We start from the raw sequence: 23,068 nt of genomic DNA, 5'->3' as shown, positions 1-23,068 counted from the left end.
GACGGCAGTCTCAGGCCAGACTTTAACAGACTTGCTAATTGGATTAGCAGTGTTGATAATGGCTTTGTATGCGGGAAGAAGAAACAAAGATAGATGGTCAGACTGTCCCAGTGGGGGGCGTTGGGTGATCTTATAGGCACTTTTTATGTTTGTATAGACATGATCCAAGGTGTTTTCTCCTCTGGTTTTACAGTCCACATGCTGATAAAATCTGGGAAATACCTTCTTAAAATTTGCTTGGTTAAAATCTCCAGCAATTATGAAAATTGCATCAGGGTGTGAGTTCTGTTGCTTACTAATGACATCAAACAGTTGTTCATTTGCTGACTTAGTATTGGCATGAGGTGGAATGTATACGGCCATAATTATAATAACTGTATGTTCCCTGGGTAGGTAAAACGGTCGACATCTCAGCATTAGATATTCCACATCAGGTGAACAAGACTTGTTGATTATGGTTACGTTAGTGCACCAAGCATTATTGATATAAACACATAGTCCTCCACCTGTTTTCTTGCCAGAATCATGAGTTCAATCAGCACGGTGAAGCGTGTGACCTGCAAGCTCAACTGCAGCGTCTGGTATGGAGGGGTCCAGCCAAAATCAAAAGGCAACAGTCTCTCATAGTTTTATTCGTGGAGATATCCAGTCGGAACTCATCCATTTTATTTGCGAGGGATCTCACATTTGCAAGCAGCGCTAGGAAGAGGGGTTTTATGTGGAGTAGCTCTCAGTCTAGTTAGCAGTCCTGATCGCTTACCTCTTTTGTTTCCTCTTGCTTCGCTTTCTGCCCCATCTATTTCCGAGGATAGCAGTGGTTAACGAAAGACCCGGTGATCTAAGAATCTCCTGCAGTATTGATTCCGTGTTAAAGTAATCTCCTGTGCTGCTTGATCCGATCTGTAGAAGCTCCTGGGACATGACCATCCACTGCGTAGGAGTAGCATAAGTGTACTGCACATATGATTCCATTTTTTACTGCTTCCAGAGAAGCAGCATACATAAAACCACACATGCAACAAAGACACCTACGGGAGTTACATTTTTAGTATCATATTAGACTTTAATTTTCTGTCACCTAAAATGATTGTTTGTGCTCTATTTTGGTGACAGTCTGTTCTCTTTACAGGAAGCACTTTTTATCTGCACTTGGAGAGATGGCAACCAGCCATGATGGATTTATTCAGCTGGGTGCTACCATTTACTCAGTGGTGTTCTCATCCTTTGCTCCCCCCCCCACCACCCCCACCCCCATGCTGTTCAGTATATACATCTCCCCAGAGATAAGCATTCATGTCTGTACAAGGACTGAAAGACTGAAATGCATACAGATAAACATCATATCGTGCCCAGCTATTAGCACACGTATGACCACAGCTGTCTCTCCTCTTCTCATTCAGCAGCCTGGAGCACTTGTGTCAAATAACACAAATTAAACTTTGTTTATTTTTAGAACTGGGGCTATTTACATAATCATAATATAATTACTTCCTGCCCTTGCAGTATAGACACTTGTAAAAATTCAATGCTGGGTACACACGATGTGCTTTTTCTGTCAATTTCCCGTTCGATCGATTTTCGATTTGTTTCTCCACTCGATTTCCCGCTCGATTCTCTTTTCAATTTCCATTCACTTCTATGAGAAATCGAGCAGGAAAACGTTTGAAAGTAATATCAGGCATGACGGAAATAATCAATCAAAAAACGCAAGGTGTGTACCTAGCATTAGGGAGGATTTATACCTTCACATAAAAATTCTATCTGAAACACTAGCCTCATTCACACAAGGGCACATTCGCACTTTGCTCATCGTCTGCAATCAGAAAAGTGCTGCTGCACAAGTAATCCTATTGGATTACGCACACTGCGGCTCGTTTGAGATTTTCGACAATCGCAAATGGGAATGAAATGTGTTTTTAAAAAAAGCTTAGAATAAGAAATGCTGGAAATTCTGCTTTAAAAGCCTTAGTGTACTTGTACTCTAGTGTGTTTAAAAGAACATAAAATTAATCCCTAATACATAGTGTAATATACAGTACGTGCACGGTTTATTTTACCCGCCTATTAAGATGCACAAACCTTTGTGCATTGTCCATTCCTCTCCTCAATCCCCATAATCACCCTATAACGATTGTGGAATTCTCTCCGTGATCAGCGCACCAGACGTGCGCTGACACTGCGGAAATCCTCCACAAGCGTATAATTTGAGGGAACCCAGCAAAAGGTGCAATGCACCTGTAGAGGGAAATTCCTGTCGACAGGTGGAGCTGTGGAGTGCAGAGGAACAGCTCCTCTGCCCTGCCACAGACGCCAGACAGGAATTGTACAAAGGGAAGAAACGCAGGGCAAGATAGCCCTGAAAGAGAGAGATCAAAGCGACAGAGGGTATGTGTGTCCACCAATCTAGTCGCCACCCTGCGACGATGAACACACAACCATGAAGATAAAGTGAGAAGGCAATGGCCAGAGATGGCGATTGCTAACAGCGACACCAGACCGAATAAGCACAGATGAGAAATGTATGCATGCCCACCAATCTAGCCGCCAACCTGCGACGGTGGACACACAACAGAAGAAACCAAGTGAGAACGCAATCGCAAGAGAAGCGATTGCGGAAGAGAATGAGCACAGGGACAGAATGTATGTATGTGCCCCAATCTAGTCGCCAACCCGCGACGGTGCACATACAACAGCAGATATGAAGTAGGAACGCAATCGCGAGAGAGGCGATTGCCAGAGGTGACACAAGGCTACAGCAAGGCAGAGCACGAGAGTAGCAAAGGCACAGCAAATAATACAATGAGAAGATAAGGAAAATAGCAAACGCTAACTAAACGCGAACACCGCACTCATTCGCAACAGCGCACGCGTTTATGCGTGGTCTCCGCGTGTTAAGCACAACAGAGACAAGCACGCCTAACTAACCACCGACAGACAAACATGAGACAGAGGACGCGAGCGCTTGTCTAAAGAGACTCTGAAGCGAGAATAAATCTCGCTTCAGAGCTCATAGTTAGCAGGGGCACGTGTGCCCCTGCTAAACCGCCGCAATAGCGCCACTAAATGGGGGTCCCTTGACCCCCAAACCCCCCACTGCGACACTTGGTCGCAGACTTGGTCGCTCCTGGAGGCAGGGCTAACGGCTGCAGCCCTGCCTCCAGTCGCGTCTGTCAGCGGTGCATCGCCGCCTCTCCCTCGCCCCTCTCAGTGAAGGAAGACTGAGAGGGGCGGGGGAGAGGCGGAGATACGCGCTGACAGACGCGCGTGGGGCAGGGCTGCGGCGGTTAGCCCTGTCCCAACCAGGAAGCGCTCCCCCGCATTACGGAGGGGGATTTGAGGGTGAAGGGACCCCCGTTAAGCCGCGCTATAGCGGCGTTTTAGCAGGGGCGCACATGCCCCTGCTAACTCTGAGGTCTGAAGCGAGATTTATTCTCGCTTCAGTCTCTCTTTAACGGTTACCTCACCGAGCCTCCAGCAAGCGTTCGTAGCAGACAAGACAGATACACGAAAACAGGAATAAGTGAGAGATAGGATCCACAGCACTAGCGCAAGACGAGTGCAATCCAGGCAAGACAGATCAGAAGGGGCTACCAGTAACAACCGCTGTTCCGGTTAGCACCCAGACACACAGAACTATTTCCTGTCGACCACCGCTGGGACAGGACAATAGCAACAGACTAACAAACAGATATGCAATCCTAACTGTGCTAGGGAACCTGCCTAATGCAGTCCCAGGAATTACTCTAAGCTAATCTTCAAACAATGAGCAAGGCTGACACTCCAGGAGTGTTTCACAGGACAAACCCTTATGACCAGCCCAGGTCTGTGATATCACATGGTATTTATAGTACAAACCTCCAGAGGATGTGGCTAGGAAATTAGCATGACCAACGTATGCAAATTCGTCAGCAGCAGCAAGCTGCAAAACTGACAAAAGTTCTCTCTTCCAGAGACCTGCAGAATGCAAACCTGAACAGTGGTCAAAAAGCTGCCTGCCTGCGCAGGCAGCCGAGCGGATCCTCACACACTGCATCAAAAAATTCCGACTTTAGCAAAGTCAAATTTTGAGACAGGAAGAGGCAGGCTTGCTGTGATGTCTCCTCCCATTCCCACCTCTTCCCCGCCTCTTAAAGGAGGAGAATTATTTTTTTTGTTACTTACCTGGGGCTTCTACCGGCCTCCTGCAGATGTCTTGTCCCATGCCGGTCTTCAAGGGTCCTACGGTCCCCTGCCGTGGCTCACTTTCGTTGCCGCCGACTTACAAATCAAATTGCAACTGCGCCTACGCGGCCATGGCTGCACGCGTCCTCGTTTGCACTTCTGGCCAGTATGAGGAAACCTCAAAATGCACCTGCGCAGGACGCTCCCGGCGATGGGAGCGAGGACACGCACGACCAAGGACGCGCAGTTGCCATCGATCTATTAGATGGCCAAAGTGAAAGTGAGCTGCGGTTGGGGGGACTGGTGGATCTTTGAAGACTAGTGTGGGACAGGACGTCTGCAGTTGGCCGGTAGTAGCCCCAGGTAAGAGAAACTTAAAAAAAAAACCACAAACACACACACACACACACACACACACACACACACACACACACACACACACACACACACACACACACACACACACACACACACACACACACACACACACACAAACATTGAAGATGTCCTTTAAGAGAATGTGTCATCTCATCTCAGGTCAACACAGGAAGGCAGGAAGACAGAAACACTGGAAATCAGTCATAAATAAATATTATCACACTGACACGTTATTAGATACGGTACTGATAGCCTACTGTCTACATAAAAAATAAACAAGTGGAAAACATAATTAGTGCATGTGAATTTTCTCATCTGAAAAACAAATACACTAGCAAACCTCTCAGACATCTTTTTAAATGATTTTCTATACGTATGCGCATAACTTACCTGTCCCCTGAATGTTGCATCTCTGTGAGCAACATCTGACAGTAAGGTAACCAGACAGAAGCTGAAGGTCTCTGCAACTGGAAGTAAACCTGTAATGCAGAAAATAGTGCGTCATGCGTGATCTTAGCCCTGTGGCTCATTCAACAAAATAGGCTACATTAACATGCAAATTATTCACTACAAACACTCCTTTAGCTTATGATTTATGAAGTAGCTTGTTCTTGATTAACTTTTATCTTCATCCTCTGGCTGGAGAAATATCGACAAAGCAATTTGTGGCTCAATCATGATCACTCAAGATTTCCACACCATCCAAGCCACTTACGTTTATTTAAGGACATTTAGATGAAAATCCCCTTATTACTCATATCTTGCTTTCTTAATGTGAACCAGATGTGAAAGTAAACCGATAAGATAAACAATTATATTATCCTCTCCTTTTACTCCTAAAAATTACCCTTTTTTTGTTGATATCCCTTACTTTTATTTTATATTTAAACATTTACAAAGCAGATTGAATGATTTGCGGTCTCTGCTCAGTGGCAGCCTAGTAAGAATCCATAAATAAAAAATACATAAACTATTGAACTTGTTCTATCTCCCTCTGCTATCAGAAGCTATATTCTGCTAGGAAAACTTTTATGGCTGTAATTTGCTTATCAGTGATGTTTACTATATTCCTGACATGGTACCGACAAGACAGCTGTCACTTCCATGCCTAGAAATTAACTATAAAACAAAACAAGTAAAACAGTCTGGTTAATAATAATTTTTGCACTGAACATACACGTTTATCATGTCGCATTGTGTATACTTGAATGTGAATAGCAAGTGGGAAGTATTTTATAAAAAGAAGCGTGGTGTATTTGTCTTAGCATACAGATATGGGTGGGACATTCAATGAAGAAAGCGTGTCATCCAAATGGGGGCAGAAAGTAGGCAAATGCCAAGGACATACACCGGAATAACAGGAAGGGTGCGATAGCATAAACATCTTTGCTATTTCTGTTATTATAACCGGTTTTTTAAATTCCAAATTCCTCACACATCTCGCCTCTGGTACACAACCAGGCACTAACTTTGTGTTCAAGTGTGGCTCATGAAGGTACCCTCAGTATCAGGGTTCAGCCTTAAAAAGGGACCCGAGCACGATAGATAGATATACACACATATACACACACTCTACCCCTATGGGAGGTTAGTAAATGTTGTGGGCTTTTGGGGTGTGCAGCAGGCATTTACTTAGCTTAAGGGGGCTTCTCCATAGCCCGTCTATATGAGGACTGTCGTCTCTGTCCCTGTGCCGCAGAAACGGAGGTTGAAATATCCGCAGTAATGTTAGGCGTCCCTGGCCACCACGGTGCATGCCGGGAGATGTAGTCCATTCATGTGATTACATCTCCATGCCAGTAGATGTAATCACATGACTGGACTACATCTCCAGCATGCACTGCGGTGCCCAATATCGCTCTATGTACTTCAACGCGCACTTTTATGGCACAGGGACAGAGAAGACAAAGACCCTCATATTGACGAGGGGCCTACAGAGCAGCACCCGTAGCTAAGTAAATGGAAGCTGCTCCCCACAAAAGCCCAAAGCATTTATGAATCTCCATTTAGGTGTGGTTAATTTTCGATCTTTAACTTAGGAGCACCTAGCTGCTCAAATTCCTTTAAATAAGGTAAGTACTTGGATGCACCCGTTAATCTGGCAGGGTTGGGCCGAGGCAAGAGAGGCTCCAGCCTCAGGGCGTAGTGTAGGAGGGGGCGCACAACTCACTCAGCTATCATTTCCCTATTGTGTTTGAAGCAGAGAGAAATAAGAAAAATTGATACATTGCAGTGGCTGCAAGCCAGGTAACGAGAGTTTAAGGTGTTAAGGCAGGGGAAAGTTAAGGGCCCTTGGGCGCCTCTTATGCTGGGAATACACAGTACGTTTTCCGCGCTCTGTGTTGCGCCCGATTCTCTTATCTTCCATTCGTTTTCCTTATCTTTTCCCATTGTTCCCTATGCGAAATCGAGCGTGGAATCGATACGGCAGGAGATCCGACATGTTGGAAATTATCAATCGAGCCATCTTAATGGCTCAGAAACGTACCGTGTATTCCCAGCATTAGTCTAAGAGCAATCAGTGTGTGATGGCTGGGGTGGGAGGGATGGAGGGGAGCACTTTGGTGTCTCAGCCTTGGGTGCCAGAGGACCTTGTCCTGGCTCTGCAATCCAGCATGTGTATAGTACAGCCTACAAGCTAACAATACGTCTGTAGAGAACTCATCCCCAAACTGTCACCTGAGAGATCGACTCCCATTCCCTGTAAATGACAAGCACTTCTGCGCATGTACACACATCTGCAGAGCAACCAAATACTGACCTTTGCCTTTCCGTGCTGTGCTCTCCTCTATCCACAGAACCTTTGGAAGTCCTTTAAGAAGCCTAAGAAGATAGGGAACAATATGCTCCTTGTGCTAAAAACAGAAGAGAATATGTTAACACCTCTCCAATTACTTCAGCGTTAGCAGTTCACATTATGGTAGACAAAGCGGACAATAATCATTACTTTTTAAAACACATATAGATGTTGTACATGTTGCTTAGAACTATTTTTTTTTTTAGTTTTTGTTTCAGGTGATAGGAACAATGTACAGAAACACTATGCAACTATTTGTTGAGCAGCCTAATCTGTTTTATGGATGGGAAGATGAAGAAGAGCTAGCAGAGCTACTGTAGCAGTAAGGCAAGTGTGATTCAACATGGCAGATTACTGAACAGGAGGTCACCTACATTCATGAAGATTTCTACCCGAGACAATTAGGAACTACCAACTTAGAAGAACAACATCTTGTGTGTACACATAGCTTTAAGCTTTGACAAACACTATGATCAATATGGTATTTGTTTCCCCAGACTCAACATCTTTTACATAAGCTAGTAGTATAACGTACCTGCAGCTCTGATTCAACTAAGAAAATGCCCAGAGCAATGAGAGCATCTCTTCTTCTCTCATCCAGCTGAAATACTCCATGGAAGTCAACAGGACACATGCAAAGCAGTTTCTGCACCTAAAAAGGAAAAAAAGTTTAGCATTATTAAAATGGAACTCAGAACTTCCTCTCTGCTATGAAAGATTAGCCACAGCATAACCTTCATGGGGGAAAAAAATCATTACAATTTATAGAATTCCTAAAACTGAAGTTTTTAGTGAACTTTGGTTGCACTTCTGCAGAAGGAAATGAAAGAGTTAAGCTCCGGTGTTTACTATATGGAGAACTGCCTTGGCAGATCTCTCCTGTGGTCTTTAAGAATTGCTGATAAGAACTCATTAGACTGGTTTATCTGCCTAAATCTGGGGTGTCAAACTCAAATACAAAGTGGGCCGAAACTGAATACTGGGACCTAGTCGCGGGCCAACCTCTAGGTCTACCGGCCACCTTCCTCCCTTATAAAGTTCCCTGGTGTCTATTGGCTCCCCCAACCCCTATACAGTTCTCCAGTGTCTAGTGATCCTCCTTCCTCCCCTATACAGTTCCCTGGTGTCTAATGCTTTTCCCCTTCCTGCCCCATATGGCATCCCTGGTCTTCACCTCCAGTATAGCTTCCCTGGTGGTCTAGAGTGGGCAAAACATAATGCAGAGTGGGGAAACCACTTGGGGGCCAAATTGAATGGCTTTGAGGGCCACATTTGGCCCCGAGACCAGAGTATGACATGTATGGCCTAAATAAACACAGAACACAGAGAAGTGTTTTTTTCCAGCAACTGTATGTGGAATACAGACTTAATTGCATGCTGTGTAAGAGTTTGGGTCCACTTTAATTATCCCAGAGAAGGCCATCCTGTATTAAACACTGGCAATGTGGAAGAATAAAACGTAATAAATACAGGTAATGGAAAAAGCAGTGTAGATGTTTGCATATATAATTTTTTCAAACAAATACATCTATAGGTAAGCAGATGCTTCTAACAGATGAAATACATTATTTACATTATTATTGTGATCGGAGTGTTTGTAGAGCTACATGTTACCAGTCAGTATGAATGTAGACATCAAGCAAAATAAATTCAAGCCAGAGAAGAAACTCAGCAGGAGCAGAAGGGGGATAGAAAGATCAAAGCGAAGAGCACTCTAGGATATATTCAGATGTCACAGTGACAAGTCTCTGATGCTTTGCAAATCCTAGAACTGTGAACTTATTTGTGCACATTGCAGCTCTATTAAAGAAATGTTAATTGTCTACAATACACAGGGATCAATGAAGGCTGTATTTTGCATGAATTAGTCATTAGTAAATCACTTTTAAGAGCATAAAGAACTGTTACCAAGCGCAATCACAGATCACAAAGAGAAAGTATAGGGTCTGGAGACATGTCTGCTTATCTGCTGCTCTCTGTTGGGTATTTTTTCTAAGCAGATATGTTTCTTTATGCTACTTAAATAAATGTACTGACGACTCAGGCCTAGACAAGCAGGCTAAGGACTGTTGCTGTGACAACTTGATTATACAGCCCTTGTCTAAAACAAACAAGGTTATCATGGACCACAATCCAGGGAGTAAACTGAAGGAGCCCATAGGCCCCTTTTACACTTTATGGGTATCATTCATAAACAGGCTGTCGGTAGTGCGGGAAAACACCGTTCTTCTCCGCAACCGGTAATTAAGACTTCTGGGTGGCCATTCATAAAGAAGTCTGCCTGTTGCGGAAGAAGTGCAGAGGTTTTCTGGAGGAAGCTGGCGGCAGCGTGGCGGTAGGCATGCGGAAACTTAAAAGCTGCCCGATTCCCTCCCTGCGCTGCTCTGTCTGATGCTGCTTGGGAGGTCCCTCCCATTCATTTATATGTATTCCGCCCGCCTATCGCTACTGTCGAGCAAGCGGTATTTTCCTTCCGGATACCGCATGCTCTAATCTTTATGAATGGATGTGTTTGTTACTTTTTCTAGATTAATCTAGAAAAACTCCGCACAAGGCGGAAATGTATCGCTCTGTCACTTTTTCATGCGGAAAGAGCCTTTATGAATGGGGCTTATGCTGAGTGGTCGGGAAAGTCACCGGTGTTAAGCATTTCCGCATGCGGAAATGCTTTATGAATGATACCCAATGCGTTGGTATGCGACTATGCGTTAGTATTCGTATCCATAGCAGTGCACTGTGAAAAAGATTTCATTTAAAACACGTATAGTGTGAACTGAGCTATAGGAAAACATGGGCATTACTTTAATAATCAGCTTTGTTTCAGTTATAACTGAGAGAAACTAGTGTAAAAGGGGCCTTAGAATACTCGACTAGGCAGCCGATTGACCATGCGATTCGATAATTATAATCAAATCAGATGAAAATAAGTGCGCACAAGAGCACACCCAATCGAAGTTGCAACCAATTTCGGGCAGAAATTGGTTGCATGTATCAATCATGCTGGAACATCTCGGGCCGTCATGCTTGATTGGGTGTGTGGCGGTAATGGCGTGCGATCATTGTAAACAACAGATGCGACGGAAACCCCAATTCGCTATCCTCCCTAATGTTTTATGTCCCCCCGTTGCCTATGCAGTTATACTTTACCTGCCGCCATACTTGTACTTCCACATTTGGGCCCCACGTGGCATATATCACTGTGACGTCACACACGCTATAATGCCGGCAAGCACGTGGAGGCGCAAATGCGCAAGTAAGAGGACAGCGGCAGGTAAAGTATAACTGAAACAGAACAGGCAAGGGGGGGGGTTCAGTGGCAGCAAGGCGGCGTCACAAGGCAGATTCCTGCAAGATTTCATGCTGAAATTAATCGGTGACCTGTAGTTTATGGCAGCCAAAAGATCTCTTTCCGATCAGAAAAAGATCTGCTAAAATCCCTAGATGTCTGGGTACCTTTAAAGCCTCGTACATATGTACAAGGCATGTTGCTAGAAGAGGATCGGGACTCGATCCTTCCGGCAACAGTTCATGGGCGATGTCGAACAGATCCATGGCAAGCCTCCAGGATAGTGATGTGTACTGTCGCTATGCTGAGGGCCGATAGAATAACAGAACGACGGAGCAGATGGGGCAAGGGAGGGAACAATGACCTCAGCAGCACATCGATCTGAAGCATCAAGGGTGGTCATGGGCCACTGTAAGCACACAATATCCTGAGAGAAGTCAACCTCGGCCAAAAGCGAACTAGCATGTGTGAAGGTTAGATCTACTATTAAAATAAAAGGAAATCTCAAATAGCTAGTGAAATCAACTGAAGTCTACAGCTGTCAGAGTAGTTTTTTATATATCTGATGAAGCCTCCTATTATAAAATGAGGAAGTGTGATCTGCCAGTGGACCACTCCCATCTGGGCCAATTACATTAAATATGGTGTGTGCTTACATGTATAATGTATCACACACACACAAACACACACAAACACACACGAAAAAAAAAAAAAAAAAAAAAAAAAAAAAAAAAAAGAACTGAAACTTGGGTATAACCCGATTTAAAGCCCCTACACAAAAAAATACACAGACAATGAAGATGGTATTCTTACCAAAAGGATGATTTAGAGTTTTATCATGTCAAACGAGCATTCAGAGGGCACAAAAAAACCTGCCTGGAGATGCAACATGGCAAAAATAGAGAAGTGAAATACTAGCTCTTTTGGCAGATAAAAAGGAACACCTGTATTTCATCTGTGTATTTCACAGATCTCCATACAACTGAGCCGACATACAAACAAGTGCATCTACAGCAAGTACAATATAGTGAACAACTAAGGTTGAGATCACAGAGATGTGATCTTGAACACCAGCATTTAAATGCCCTCTAAACCGTCAACCATTGCCCTGGCCTGTCTGCATAAAACAGATTTCCTCAAAACAGGTGCTGGGTTGAAGTGGAACATTTTATTTTACATTTTCTGGACATGACAGGCACAGGTTTAGCAGAGTATAGACTAACTGATTTATTTTAGGATCTTAAATTATACTGTACAACCATGCAAAGCAAGAGGTCTAATTGTACTGGAACAAAGCACAGCTTGCCATAGTAGCAAGCTGGATCTCCTCACTTGACAAGGCCCTGTCTCTTTACACACATACATTTCACAATAGGAATTAACCAAATAAATCCATGAAAATATGAGGTATCTGGATAGCAAGGTATGCTAAGTTGCCCCAGTTACATTTGTGAATAAATATCCCTACTATAGCTAGGATATGCATTCTTGACTTGAGGTCTGAGCGATATAGTCCTGAGGTGGCTCTTCTGTTCTCCCCTTGTCCTTCTGTTCAACTGTACTATTTTTCATCTCTTTTCTTTCCTTTTAATACTAAAAAGTCATCCCACCTTGGACCTCTCTTTTGTCAACCAAGGCTGGCAAAATGCTTCATAAGGTGTCTGAGTAGTTTCTACTGTCAAGGTTTTCAAGAAGTTCACAGTAATGTTGTATATACTCTGAAATTATGTGGCGTATGTTTTTGATGACAAGTGGTAAACCCAGACCATGACCAGTGAGGAGACCTTGGGCAAGACTCCAACACTGCTACTGCCTAAAAAGGGCATCCTAGTAGCTGCAGTTTTAGTGTTTTGAGTCCACCAGGAGAAAAGAGTCTGTGTTCATGGATAGGGAACTGGCTAATGGACAGAAAACAAAGAGTTGTGGTCAATGGATCGTACTCAAAATGGGAGACTGTTAGCAGTGGGGTCCCACAGGGGTCTGTTCTGGGTCCAGTGCTCTTCAATTTATTTATTAATGACCTAGTAGATGCAGTAGTGAGCAATGTTGCTATTTTTGCAGATGATACAAAATTGTGCAGAATCATCAACTCTCAGGAAGATAGTGTCATATTGCAACCGGATCTGGATAGGATGGCTATATGGGCACATACATGGCAGATGAAATTCAATGTTGACAAATGTAAGGTCATGCATTTTGGACGTACTAATGGTCTAGCACCATACAAAATAAATGGGATACAGTTGGGGACATCAAACTTGGAGAAGGACTTAGGAGTACTCATTGACAACAAGTTAAATAATCGTACTCAATGCCAAGCAGCTGCAGCTAAAGCTAACAAAATTTTGGGATGCATTAAAAGGGAAATAAAAACTCGAGATGCTAGCATAATATTGCCCGTTTAACTCTCTAGTAAGGCCACATTTGGAATATGGAATTCAGTTCTGGGCACCACATTACAAAAAAGATATTGCAGTTTTAGAGCAGGTGCAGAGACGAGCAACAAAATTGATGCGTGGGATGGAAGGTCTCACTTATCGAGAAAGGTTAGATAAACTGGGTTTATTTAGTCTAGAGAAAAGACGCCTTAGAGGGGATCTAATTAACATGTATAAATACATCAGAGGGCAATATAATACCTTGGCGGATGAGCCTTTTGTCCCTAGGCCTTCTCAAAGGACTAGAGGACATGATCTGCGCATGGAGGAAAAATGTTTTAACCATTTATTTAGGAAAGGGTTCTTTACAGTAAGAGTGATTAAGATGTGGAATGCATTGCCACAGGAAGTCGTTATGGCAAACTCTATACCTGCATTTAAAGGGGGCTTAGATGCTTTCCTTGCGTTGAAAGACATCCATGGCTACAATTACTAGGTAATGCCTAATGATGTTGATCCAGGGATTTTATCTGATTGCCATCTGGAGTCGGGAAGGAATTTTTCCCTTTAGGGGCTAATTGGACCATGCCTTGTAAGGGTTTTTTCGCCTTCCTCTGGATCAACAGGGATATGTGAGGGAGCAGGCTGGTGTTGTACTTTATACTGGTTGAACTCGATGGACGTATGTCTTTTTTCAACCAAAATAACTATGTAACTATGTAAGTACAATATAAACGTTTTGCGTTTTGTATTTCTGAGTATTTACTTGCTTGCTGGTGGCTTAAAAAGCTTTTTATTGATAAGGTGTGAAAATATTACGTAGGAGACAATGGAGAAAAAAAGAGAATTGAATAGGGGCCACAATGTTCTGGATTGCTCATGTTCTCCAGCAAAAAAGTACACCAAGCCCTATGTAGTGCACAAAGAAGCTCTCAAATAATACTGGAATATGAAGCACTGCAGGGACCACAATGTTCACCAATCTTCACATTTCTAAAGTTGTAAAGATTGACCTTGGGAATTAAAGTTTAATCCTTCTTGGAATGTTTGCAATCTGCGAAATGTTTCAAACATTCGTCAGATTCAATGGTTTACTGGCAAAAAAACAGAACACGATGCTAAAGACAGATGTTTGCTTTACTTGGCTTGTTTTCACTTTATACTGTATATGCATAAGATTCTATTTTAAAAGTTCTGTTGAAATTAAAAGCTGTGTGTCTTTTCTTGTTAACGTTACACTTGTGTATCAAGCTTTTTAAGGTTTCAAAGATTCATTAATAAGAAGTTTAGAAATACAGTTAGGCCCATAAATATTTGGACAGAGACAACTTTTTTCTAATTTTGGTTCTGTACATTACCACAATGAATTTTAAATGAAACAACTGAGATGCAGTGGAAGTGCAGACTTTCAGCTTTTATTCAGTGAGGTGACCGAAACGATTCGCATAAAAATGTGAGGCAACTAAAGCATTTTTTCCTCACAATTCCTACATTTCGGGGGCTTAAAAAGAATTGGACAAATTAAATAACTAAAATTAAAATGTTCATTTCTATTACTTGGTTGAAAACCCTTTGCTGGCAAAGACAGCCTGAAGCCTTGTATTCATGGACAACACCAGATGCTGGGTTTCCACCTTTTTAAGGCTCTGCCAGGCCTTTAGTGCTGCGGCTTTCAGTTGCTATTTGTAGGCCTTTCTGTCTGAAGTTTAGTCTTGAACAAGTTAAATGAATGCTCAACTGGGTTAAGATCAGGTGACTGACTTGGCCTTACAAGAATTTTCCACTTAACTCCTGGGTTGCAGTATGTCTCTGAACACCTCAGAATTAATTTGGCTGCTTCTGTCTTGTGTAACATCATCAATAAACATGGGTGTCCCAGTGCCACTGGCAGCCATGCAAGCCCAAGCCATCACAATGCCTTATCCACATTTTCTATGGTAGACTTATGGTGACCATACATGGTACAATTTTTTCATCCAATCTTACCATTTCTATGTACTATAAGGGAACTGCCTAAATTATCCTTTCAGTATATTCACTTAATTTACCCTTATATTACATAGAAATGGTAAGATTGGATGAAAAATATTGTACCATGTATGGCTACCATAAGATATAGATACACCTACACCCTGGAGAGTGTTCACTTGGTTGGCTGTGAAGGGGTTTCTCTTAACCATGTAAAATTATTCTGCAATCATCCACCACTGTTGTCTTCCATGGACGTCCAGGTCTTTTTACATTGCTGAGTTCACCAGTGCTTGTTTTCTTTCTCAGTATGTACCAAACTGTAGATTTTGCCACTCGTAATATTGTAGCAATTTCTCTGATGGATTTTTTTCTGTTTTCACAGTTTAAGGATGGCTTCTTTCACCTGCCTGGGGAGCTCCTATATCCCCAAGTTGTCTGTTCACAGCAAAATCTTCCTCATTTACATTCTGACATTTATCACATGTGACATTTTTACTGTTGGAAAGTGATGTAGCTACTGCATGGTTTTTTGGCAGTTGGAAACAGCTGTAAACGGCCATTTCCCACAATGCAACAAGGTTCACAGCCAGGAGTACCTCCTCAGAGTTTCTTGTGGGAGGGGTTTCACCACAATATCAGTCATACAGCGCCCCCTGATGGTCTGTTTGTGAAAAGGAATAGATTTCTCATGTAAAAGAGGGTATCAGCTACTGATTGGGATAAAGTTCAATTCTTGGTCGGAGTTTCTCTGTAAATAACATAACCGTCCTGTGTAACATAATGGTGCACCATGTACCCTTTTCACAAATTGCCTGATAATTAAACTTCTAAACAACAATTCCCCTCTATTGATGGGACAAATTTAATAAAACGTAACTTTTAATACTTTGATATATTTAAAAACAACCATTGGCTGATGTTACCATCATATAACCTCTCTATTATAAATCACGAACTGAAGGGTACATTATAAGTATTGTTTGTTTACAGACCCCAGAGTTCGTTAGATCTGCAGTATTTACACAATTCCCCCCACCTTTCTATCACCCAACATGTTTCACTTCACTAAGGAAGCTTTTTCAAGGGATTAAACATAACGTGCATACAGTGCCAAAGTGCTAAGGTGCAAATTACAACATATCATTAAAATACAGAGAACTATAGAGCGTGTCCGCTCATGATAGCAGCCAAAAGATGACTGGCTCAATGTTGGCTCTTTTATACTCATTTCTGGTCATGTGACCTGGGGGTTTGGTTTGTCCATCCCACTCACTCCCCTTAACAGTATCTGATTGGTCAGTCACATCCCAGACGGTTAAACAGCCAATCCTAGAAAGGGCATATACAGCCCCATGTATATTATAAATCCGTGTATATTAGTCAGGAAGTCCTAGTAAAACTTTTACATATTGATCGCATTACATCCTACCTTTCACTGAAATCCGCGCTGAAACAGATTAGTTCTAAAGGAAGAAAACGGCTTCTGTAAGAAACGCCGATATTCTGCGCATCCGATTGGCTAACAACATATGTACATCAGCGCTTGCCCGACATCCAATCGGATGTATCCGTTCTGCTTAGGGATCCGCCTAGTGTCACCCCATTGGCTCTGGTGAACACCAGCCCTATCCGGAGTCGGCTCATTCCTCTCCAGGATGATTCATTGTTTAGAACGGTTCATGTATCGTTTCAAGAAATGATTCAAGCGACTCATCCTCTGAGTCAGAACATGATCCAAACAAGGCAGAGTGTGTGATTTGACTCATTTAAGAGTCATTTACACCGTAATGCATTGAAAAAGAACCATATTCATCGTTTTTAGACTTCACAGACAACGCAAATCATTTGAAAGCTTAATACAGAATTCTCGCATAGAAACATTTGACCCTATGTTTTTATTCTACATCTGTTTGGCTCACAGTACAGTCTTGGGCTCTTTTTAATTACTCATCCATATTGCCCTATCTGTATATATAGCCACATAAGATTGCATTAACCCCTGATGTTTTCAATACTCCCCAGATTTGCCCACCATTCACATTGGAATTTTAAAAGGGAACTCTGTTCAAAGAACACCTATTTTTAGAATAACACTCAACTATTTTAATATCCTTGATTTCATATCAAACAAACAGCATACTATTTCAGAGTAATTTAAAGAATCATTAGGTCATCTTGTAGGTCCACTCTCTTGTATCGCAAAAATGATTTCTCATACCATAATCTGTTCCAATGAGTCTGATGGGATCTATTGAGTTAAAACAAGGGGGGAATGAACATAGGTCATTTCAAAATACTTTGCATAATATAGTGGATTCTTCCTTAAGGACACACTAAGTAGATAAAACTTATGTGTACTAGTCCACTATTCTCCAGACGAATCCATCAAGATACATCCACAGACACAGAAAAAGAGAACAGATCTAGTGTTTATGTGTGGGTCAGCTTTGGAGTATTTTTGTTCCTAATTCTCAAGATTAGTCAACAGAATTCATATATATATATGTTTCATATATACATGGTTGTTAAATGGAGGTCCTGTAAAATTTCACTATAGGAATGGGGTGAATGTAAAACCCTCATTGAGGCCTCCTGGGGAAAGTGTCCCTAGTCTGTATATCCACTTCGCCTCTAATTTCCTTAGCATAAGATCTAAATTACCACCTCTGGGTCCCATTTTCCATTGTTGTATCACCCAGAAACGAAGGGTGGTTTGCTCACCTCCATGTAATTCCACAAAATGTCTTGCTACAGATGTATTCCTTTTATGTTTAATATCCCCCAGATGTTCTAAAATTCTGGTTTTTATTGCCCTAGTGGTCTCTCCAATGTACAGTAAATTACAAGGACATTTTAAAGCATATATCACTCCTTCTGTGTCGCAATTGAAAAAATCAAGCAGCTTATACTCCCTTCCATTTTTTGGGGCCACAAATTGTCTACATTTTTCCACATTTCCGCAGGCTTTGCATTTACCACATCTAAACATCCCGTTTAAAGCCGGATTTAGCCAAGTCCTTTTCTTTTCTTTTAACTTGGCTCCTATAGGTGGTAAGTATGAGTGTGTCAATGCATCACCCAAATTCTTTCCCCTTCTATATGTAAACTGAGGATGTGCTGGTAATACATCTTTTAGTTGGGAATCAAGCTGTAGAATTGACCAGTGTTTCTCAATTATTTTTTTCACATTGTTTGACCTGGCATTAAAGGTGTTAATAATTCGAATAGGTTCCTTCTCTTTAATTGATTTCTTATTTTTGGGGATTAGAAGATGCCGTCTTTCAGCATCCTTTGCCTGTAATTCGGCCGCATGTAAGACATTTTCTGGGTACCCTCTGTCCTTAAATCTCTTTTGTAAAATTTGACATTCTATTTCAAAATCCCTTGAATTCGAACAGTTCCTCTTTGCCCTTAGGTATTGACCCTTTGGTATTCCTCTCTTGAGGGGTAATGGGTGATAGCTGTCCCACGACAACAGAGAGTTGGTTGAAGTGGGTTTCCTGAAAATCTTCGTGTCCAGACCTCCATTGGAGTTCCTTTTTATCTGCACATCTAAGAAATTAATGGTGTCAAAATCAATCTCAGATGTGAAGAACATTCCAATCTCATTTGTGTCCAACAGGCATTTTTTACAACTAAAAGATGTATTACCAGCACATCCTCAGTTTACATATAGAAGGGGAAAGAATTTGGGTGATGCATTGACACACTCATACTTACCACCTATAGGAGCCAAGTTAAAAGAAAAGAAAAGGACTTGGCTAAATCCGGCTTTAAACGGGATGTTTAGATGTGGTAAATGCAAAGCCTGCGGAAATGTGGAAAAATGTAGACAATTTGTGGCCCCAAAAAATGGAAGGGAGTATAAGCTGCTTGATTTTTTCAATTGCGACACAGAAGGAGTGATATATGCTTTAAAATGTCCTTGTAATTTACTGTACATTGGAGAGACCACTAGGGCAATAAAAACCAGAATTTTAGAACATCTGGGGGATATTAAACATAAAAGGAATACATCTGTAGCAAGACATTTTGTGGAATTACATGGAGGTGAGCAAACCACCCTTCGTTTCTGGGTGATACAACAATGGAAAATGGGACCCAGAGGTGGTAATTTAGATCTTATGCTAAGGAAATTAGAGGCGAAGTGGATATACAGACTAGGGACACTTTCCCCAGGAGGCCTCAATGAGGGTTTTACATTCACCCCATTCCTATAGTGAAATTTTACAGGACCTCCATTTAACAACCATGTATATATGAAACATATATATATATGAATTCTGTTGACTAATCTTGAGAATTAGGAACAAAAATACTCCAAAGCTGACCCACACATAAACACTAGATCTGTTCTCTTTTTCTGTGTCTGTGGATGTATCTTGATGGATTCGTCTGGAGAATAGTGGACTAGTACACATAAGTTTTATCTACTTAGTGTGTCCTTAAGGAAGAATCCACTATATTATGCAAAGTATTTTGAAATGACCTATGTTCATTCCCCCCTTGTTTTAACTCAATAGATCCCATCAGACTCATTGGAACAGATTATGGTATGAGAAATCATTTTTGCGATACAAGAGAGTGGACCTACAAGATGACCTAATGATTCTTTAAATTACTCTGAAATAGTATGCTGTTTGTTTGATATGAAATCAAGGATATTAAAATAGTTGAGTGTTATTCTAAAAATAGGTGTTCTTTGAACAGAGTTCCCTTTTAAAATTCCAATGTGAATGGTGGGCAAATCTGGGGAGTATTGAAAACATCAGGGGTTAATGCAATCTTATGTGGCTATATATACAGATAGGGCAATATGGATGAGTAATTAAAAAGAGCCCAAGACTGTACTGTGAGCCAAACAGATGTAGAATAAAAACATAGGGTCAAATGTTTCTATGCGAGAATTCTGTATTAAGCTTTCAAATGATTTGCGTTGTCTGTGAAGTCTAAAAACGATGAATATGGTTCTTTTTCAATGCATTACGGTGTAAATGACTCTTAAATGAGTCAAATCACACACTCTGCCTTGTTTGGATCATGTTCTGACTCAGAGGATGAGTCGCTTGAATCATTTCTTGAAACGATACATGAACCGTTCTAAACAATGAATCATCCTGGAGAGGAATGAGCCGACTCCGGATAGGGCTGGTGTTCACCAGAGCCAATGGGGTGACACTAGGCGGATCCCTAAGCAGAACGGATACATCCGATTGGATGTCGGGCAAGCGCTGATGTACATATGTTGTTAGCCAATCGGATGCGCAGAATATCGGCGTTTCTTACAGAAGCCGTTTTCTTCCTTTAGAACTAATCTGTTTCAGCGCGGATTTCAGTGAAAGGTAGGATGTAATGCGATCAATATGTAAAAGTTTTACTAGGACTTCCTGACTAATATACACGGATTTATAATATACATGGGGCTGTATATGCCCTTTCTAGGATTGGCTGTTTAACCGTCTGGGATGTGACTGACCAATCAGATACTGTTAAGGGGAGTGAGTGGGATGGACAAACCAAACCCCCAGGTCACATGACCAGAAATGAGTATAAAAGAGCCAACATTGAGCCAGTCATCTTTTGGCTGCTATCATGAGCGGACACGCTCTATAGTTCTCTGTATTTTAATGATATGTTGTAATTTGCACCTTAGCACTTTGGCACTGTATGCACGTTATGTTTAATCCCTTGAAAAAGCTTCCTTAGTGAAGTGAAACATGTTGGGTGATAGAAAGGTGGGGGGAATTGTGTAAATACTGCAGATCTAACGAACTCTGGGGTCTGTAAACAAACAATACTTATAATGTACCCTTCAGTTCGTGATTTATAATAGAGAGGTTATATGATGGTAACATCAGCCAATGGTTGTTTTTAAATATATCAAAGTATTAAAAGTTACGTTTTATTAAATTTGTCCCATCAATAGAGGGGAATTGTTGTTTAGATGCACCATGTACCCGCCAGTTCCACTCATATTTAGCAATTTCTCCTCAAATCTGTGGCACATTCCATAAGACTCTGCACTAATCAAGCAATATAGAAAGCCCACAAGCTTACAGAGTCATATGCTGTATCCCAATGATGGTGTGTGTGTGTGTGTGTGTGTGTGTGTGTGTGTGTGTGTGTGTGTGTGTGTGTGTGTGTGTGTGTGTGTGTGTGTGTGTGTGTGTGTGTGTGTGTGTGTGTGTGTGTGTGTGTGTGTGTGTGTGTGTGTGTGTGTGTGTGTGTGTGTGTGTAAATGAGGCAGTAGGAATCACTTCTCCATCCAGAAAAAGTAGGAGATGAGTGTTATGAGTGCCACAGCCATCCCAGAAGTGACTGCTGAAGCCCATGTTGCTGAGCTCAGTAGCTGCAGTTCATTTCTGTTTATAAAGGAAAGGTCCTCCGTATAATATTTGGGGCTATATTATTTTTTTTTTCCAGTATAATGAGCAGAGTACAGAGCTTTGCACATCCTACTGATTTAGACCTCGCCTCATCAGAAGTGCCCTGGCAACCCGTAGAGTAGAATGTCAACCTGCAAAGGGGACAGGGGCACATAGTTTGATTTGCCCTGCCCATGGGTTTTCCTGAATACTAAGCTGCTTAGCTGGGTTATATACTGTAGCTCCAAGTCTGATCCCTCGCTGGACTTCTAACGAGACAGCTGCCCTGGGACAGAGAGGAAGTCCTTTCCGTTAGTTAATTGTCCTCCTCACATGGAAAAGTCCTAAAAGGGTAAGTATGCCGCTATGTGGCACCTAGTGGCAGAATAGTAAGCTGCATCTCAACACACCTATGAGAAAAATCTGGACAAATGGGATGAATTTGACCATGTGACTGATTCCTCAGATTCTGACTGGTTGGTGGTGATCAAATGATCATGGTCCACTTGTCCTTTCTGTGTACTCAGGGCCAGATCTACCCGGGCTGTGGAGTTGGAGTCAGAGCAATTTTTGGGTACCTGGAGTTAGAGGTTTTATAAACTGTGCATTCAGAGTTGGAGTCAGATGATTTGTGTACCCACTCCATAGCCATGCAAGGCCTGTGGAGTTGGAGTTGAAGCAATTTTGGGTACCTAGAGTCATCAGTTTCATAAACTGAGGAGTCAGAATCCGATGGTTTTTGTACCAACTCTACACCCTTGGAATCTACAACTCTGAAACCTGTAGACACAGGCATTCTAGCTCCTAAACTCCACCATCCTCACAGGCCCCCCCGGGGTGGCTGGGTCAACAGCATCTGTGCATGCACGGGAGCGCACGCCTCTAGCGATCGATCCCAAGGATGTGCAGGAGACACCAACCCTGCGGGGTCACCGATCATTACAGAGCAGCAGCAGATGACTGAAGCACAGTGGAACGGCAGTGAGGAACACACAGACTTGTAGGGGCTGAAAGAAGCCCCATGTAAGTAAAACTTTATATGCAGCTTTTAGTTCATGTATCCTTTAAAGGGGTACTGTAGGGGGGTCAGGGAAAAATGAGCAGAACTTACCCGGGGCTTCTAATGGTCCCCCGCAGACATCCTGTGTTGGCGCAGCGACTCACAGATGCTCCGGCCCCGCCTCCAGTTCACTTCTGGAATTTCTGACTTTAAACTCAGAAAACCACTGCGCCTGCACGCCCGTGTCCTCGCTCCCGCTGATGTCACCAGGAGTGTACTGCGCAGACACAGACCATACTGAGCCTGCGCTGTGCGCTCTTGATGACATCAGCGGGAGCGAGGACACGGCAACGCAGGCGCAGTGGTTTTCAGATTTTAAAGTCTGAAATTCCAGAAGTGAACCGGAGGCGGGGCCGGAGCATCGGTGAATGGCTGCGCCAACACAGGATGTCTGCGGGGGACCGTAAGAATCCCCGGGTAAGTTCAACTCATTTTCCCCTGACCCCCCTACAGTATCCCTTTAGGCTAGTTTCACACCAGTACGTTGCGTTTTAGGGGACGTTATGGTCGCATAACGTGCCCCTAACGCAACGCCTGGTGCTCCCTGCTTTGGACGTCAGAGTGAGCCGCGTTGTGCAGCTCACTCTGGCGTCCGTGATGCCGTGATGCGTACTCTTGTGCGCATGCGGCATCACGTGGTCCCGCCGGCCAATCACTGCACAGAGCGGCCGC

At 42.6% G+C, this 23,068-nt stretch overlaps 1 protein-coding gene across 5 annotated transcripts in view; it reads right to left on the bottom strand.

Annotated features, from left to right (window-relative positions):
• Nucleotides 1-23,068, bottom strand: part of LOC137522841 (phosphatidylinositol 4-kinase alpha) — a 179,153-nt gene that overhangs the window by 154,239 nt on the left and 1,846 nt on the right. For 4 of the 5 annotated variants that reach the window (XM_068242974.1, XM_068242980.1, XM_068242988.1 and 1 more), the window contains exons 2-4: nucleotides 7,872-7,988; nucleotides 7,301-7,394; nucleotides 4,930-5,018 (exon numbers count right to left, since the gene is read on the bottom strand). In XM_068242974.1, the coding sequence (XP_068099075.1) occupies nucleotides 4,930-5,018; nucleotides 7,301-7,394; nucleotides 7,872-7,988 (300 nt within the window). Of the gene's footprint in view, nucleotides 1-4,929; nucleotides 5,019-7,300; nucleotides 7,395-7,871; nucleotides 7,989-15,378; nucleotides 15,398-23,068 lie in introns of those variants that run through there. The other variant, XM_068243003.1, reaches the window with a different exon arrangement.

The sequence above is a fragment of the Hyperolius riggenbachi genome, chromosome 1, assembly GCF_040937935.1.
Source record: "Hyperolius riggenbachi isolate aHypRig1 chromosome 1, aHypRig1.pri, whole genome shotgun sequence".
NCBI classification, from domain to species: Eukaryota; Metazoa; Chordata; class Amphibia; order Anura; family Hyperoliidae; genus Hyperolius; species Hyperolius riggenbachi.
The sequence above is the reverse complement of the archived record's forward strand: the minus strand, read 5'-3'. Positions and strand labels throughout refer to the sequence as shown.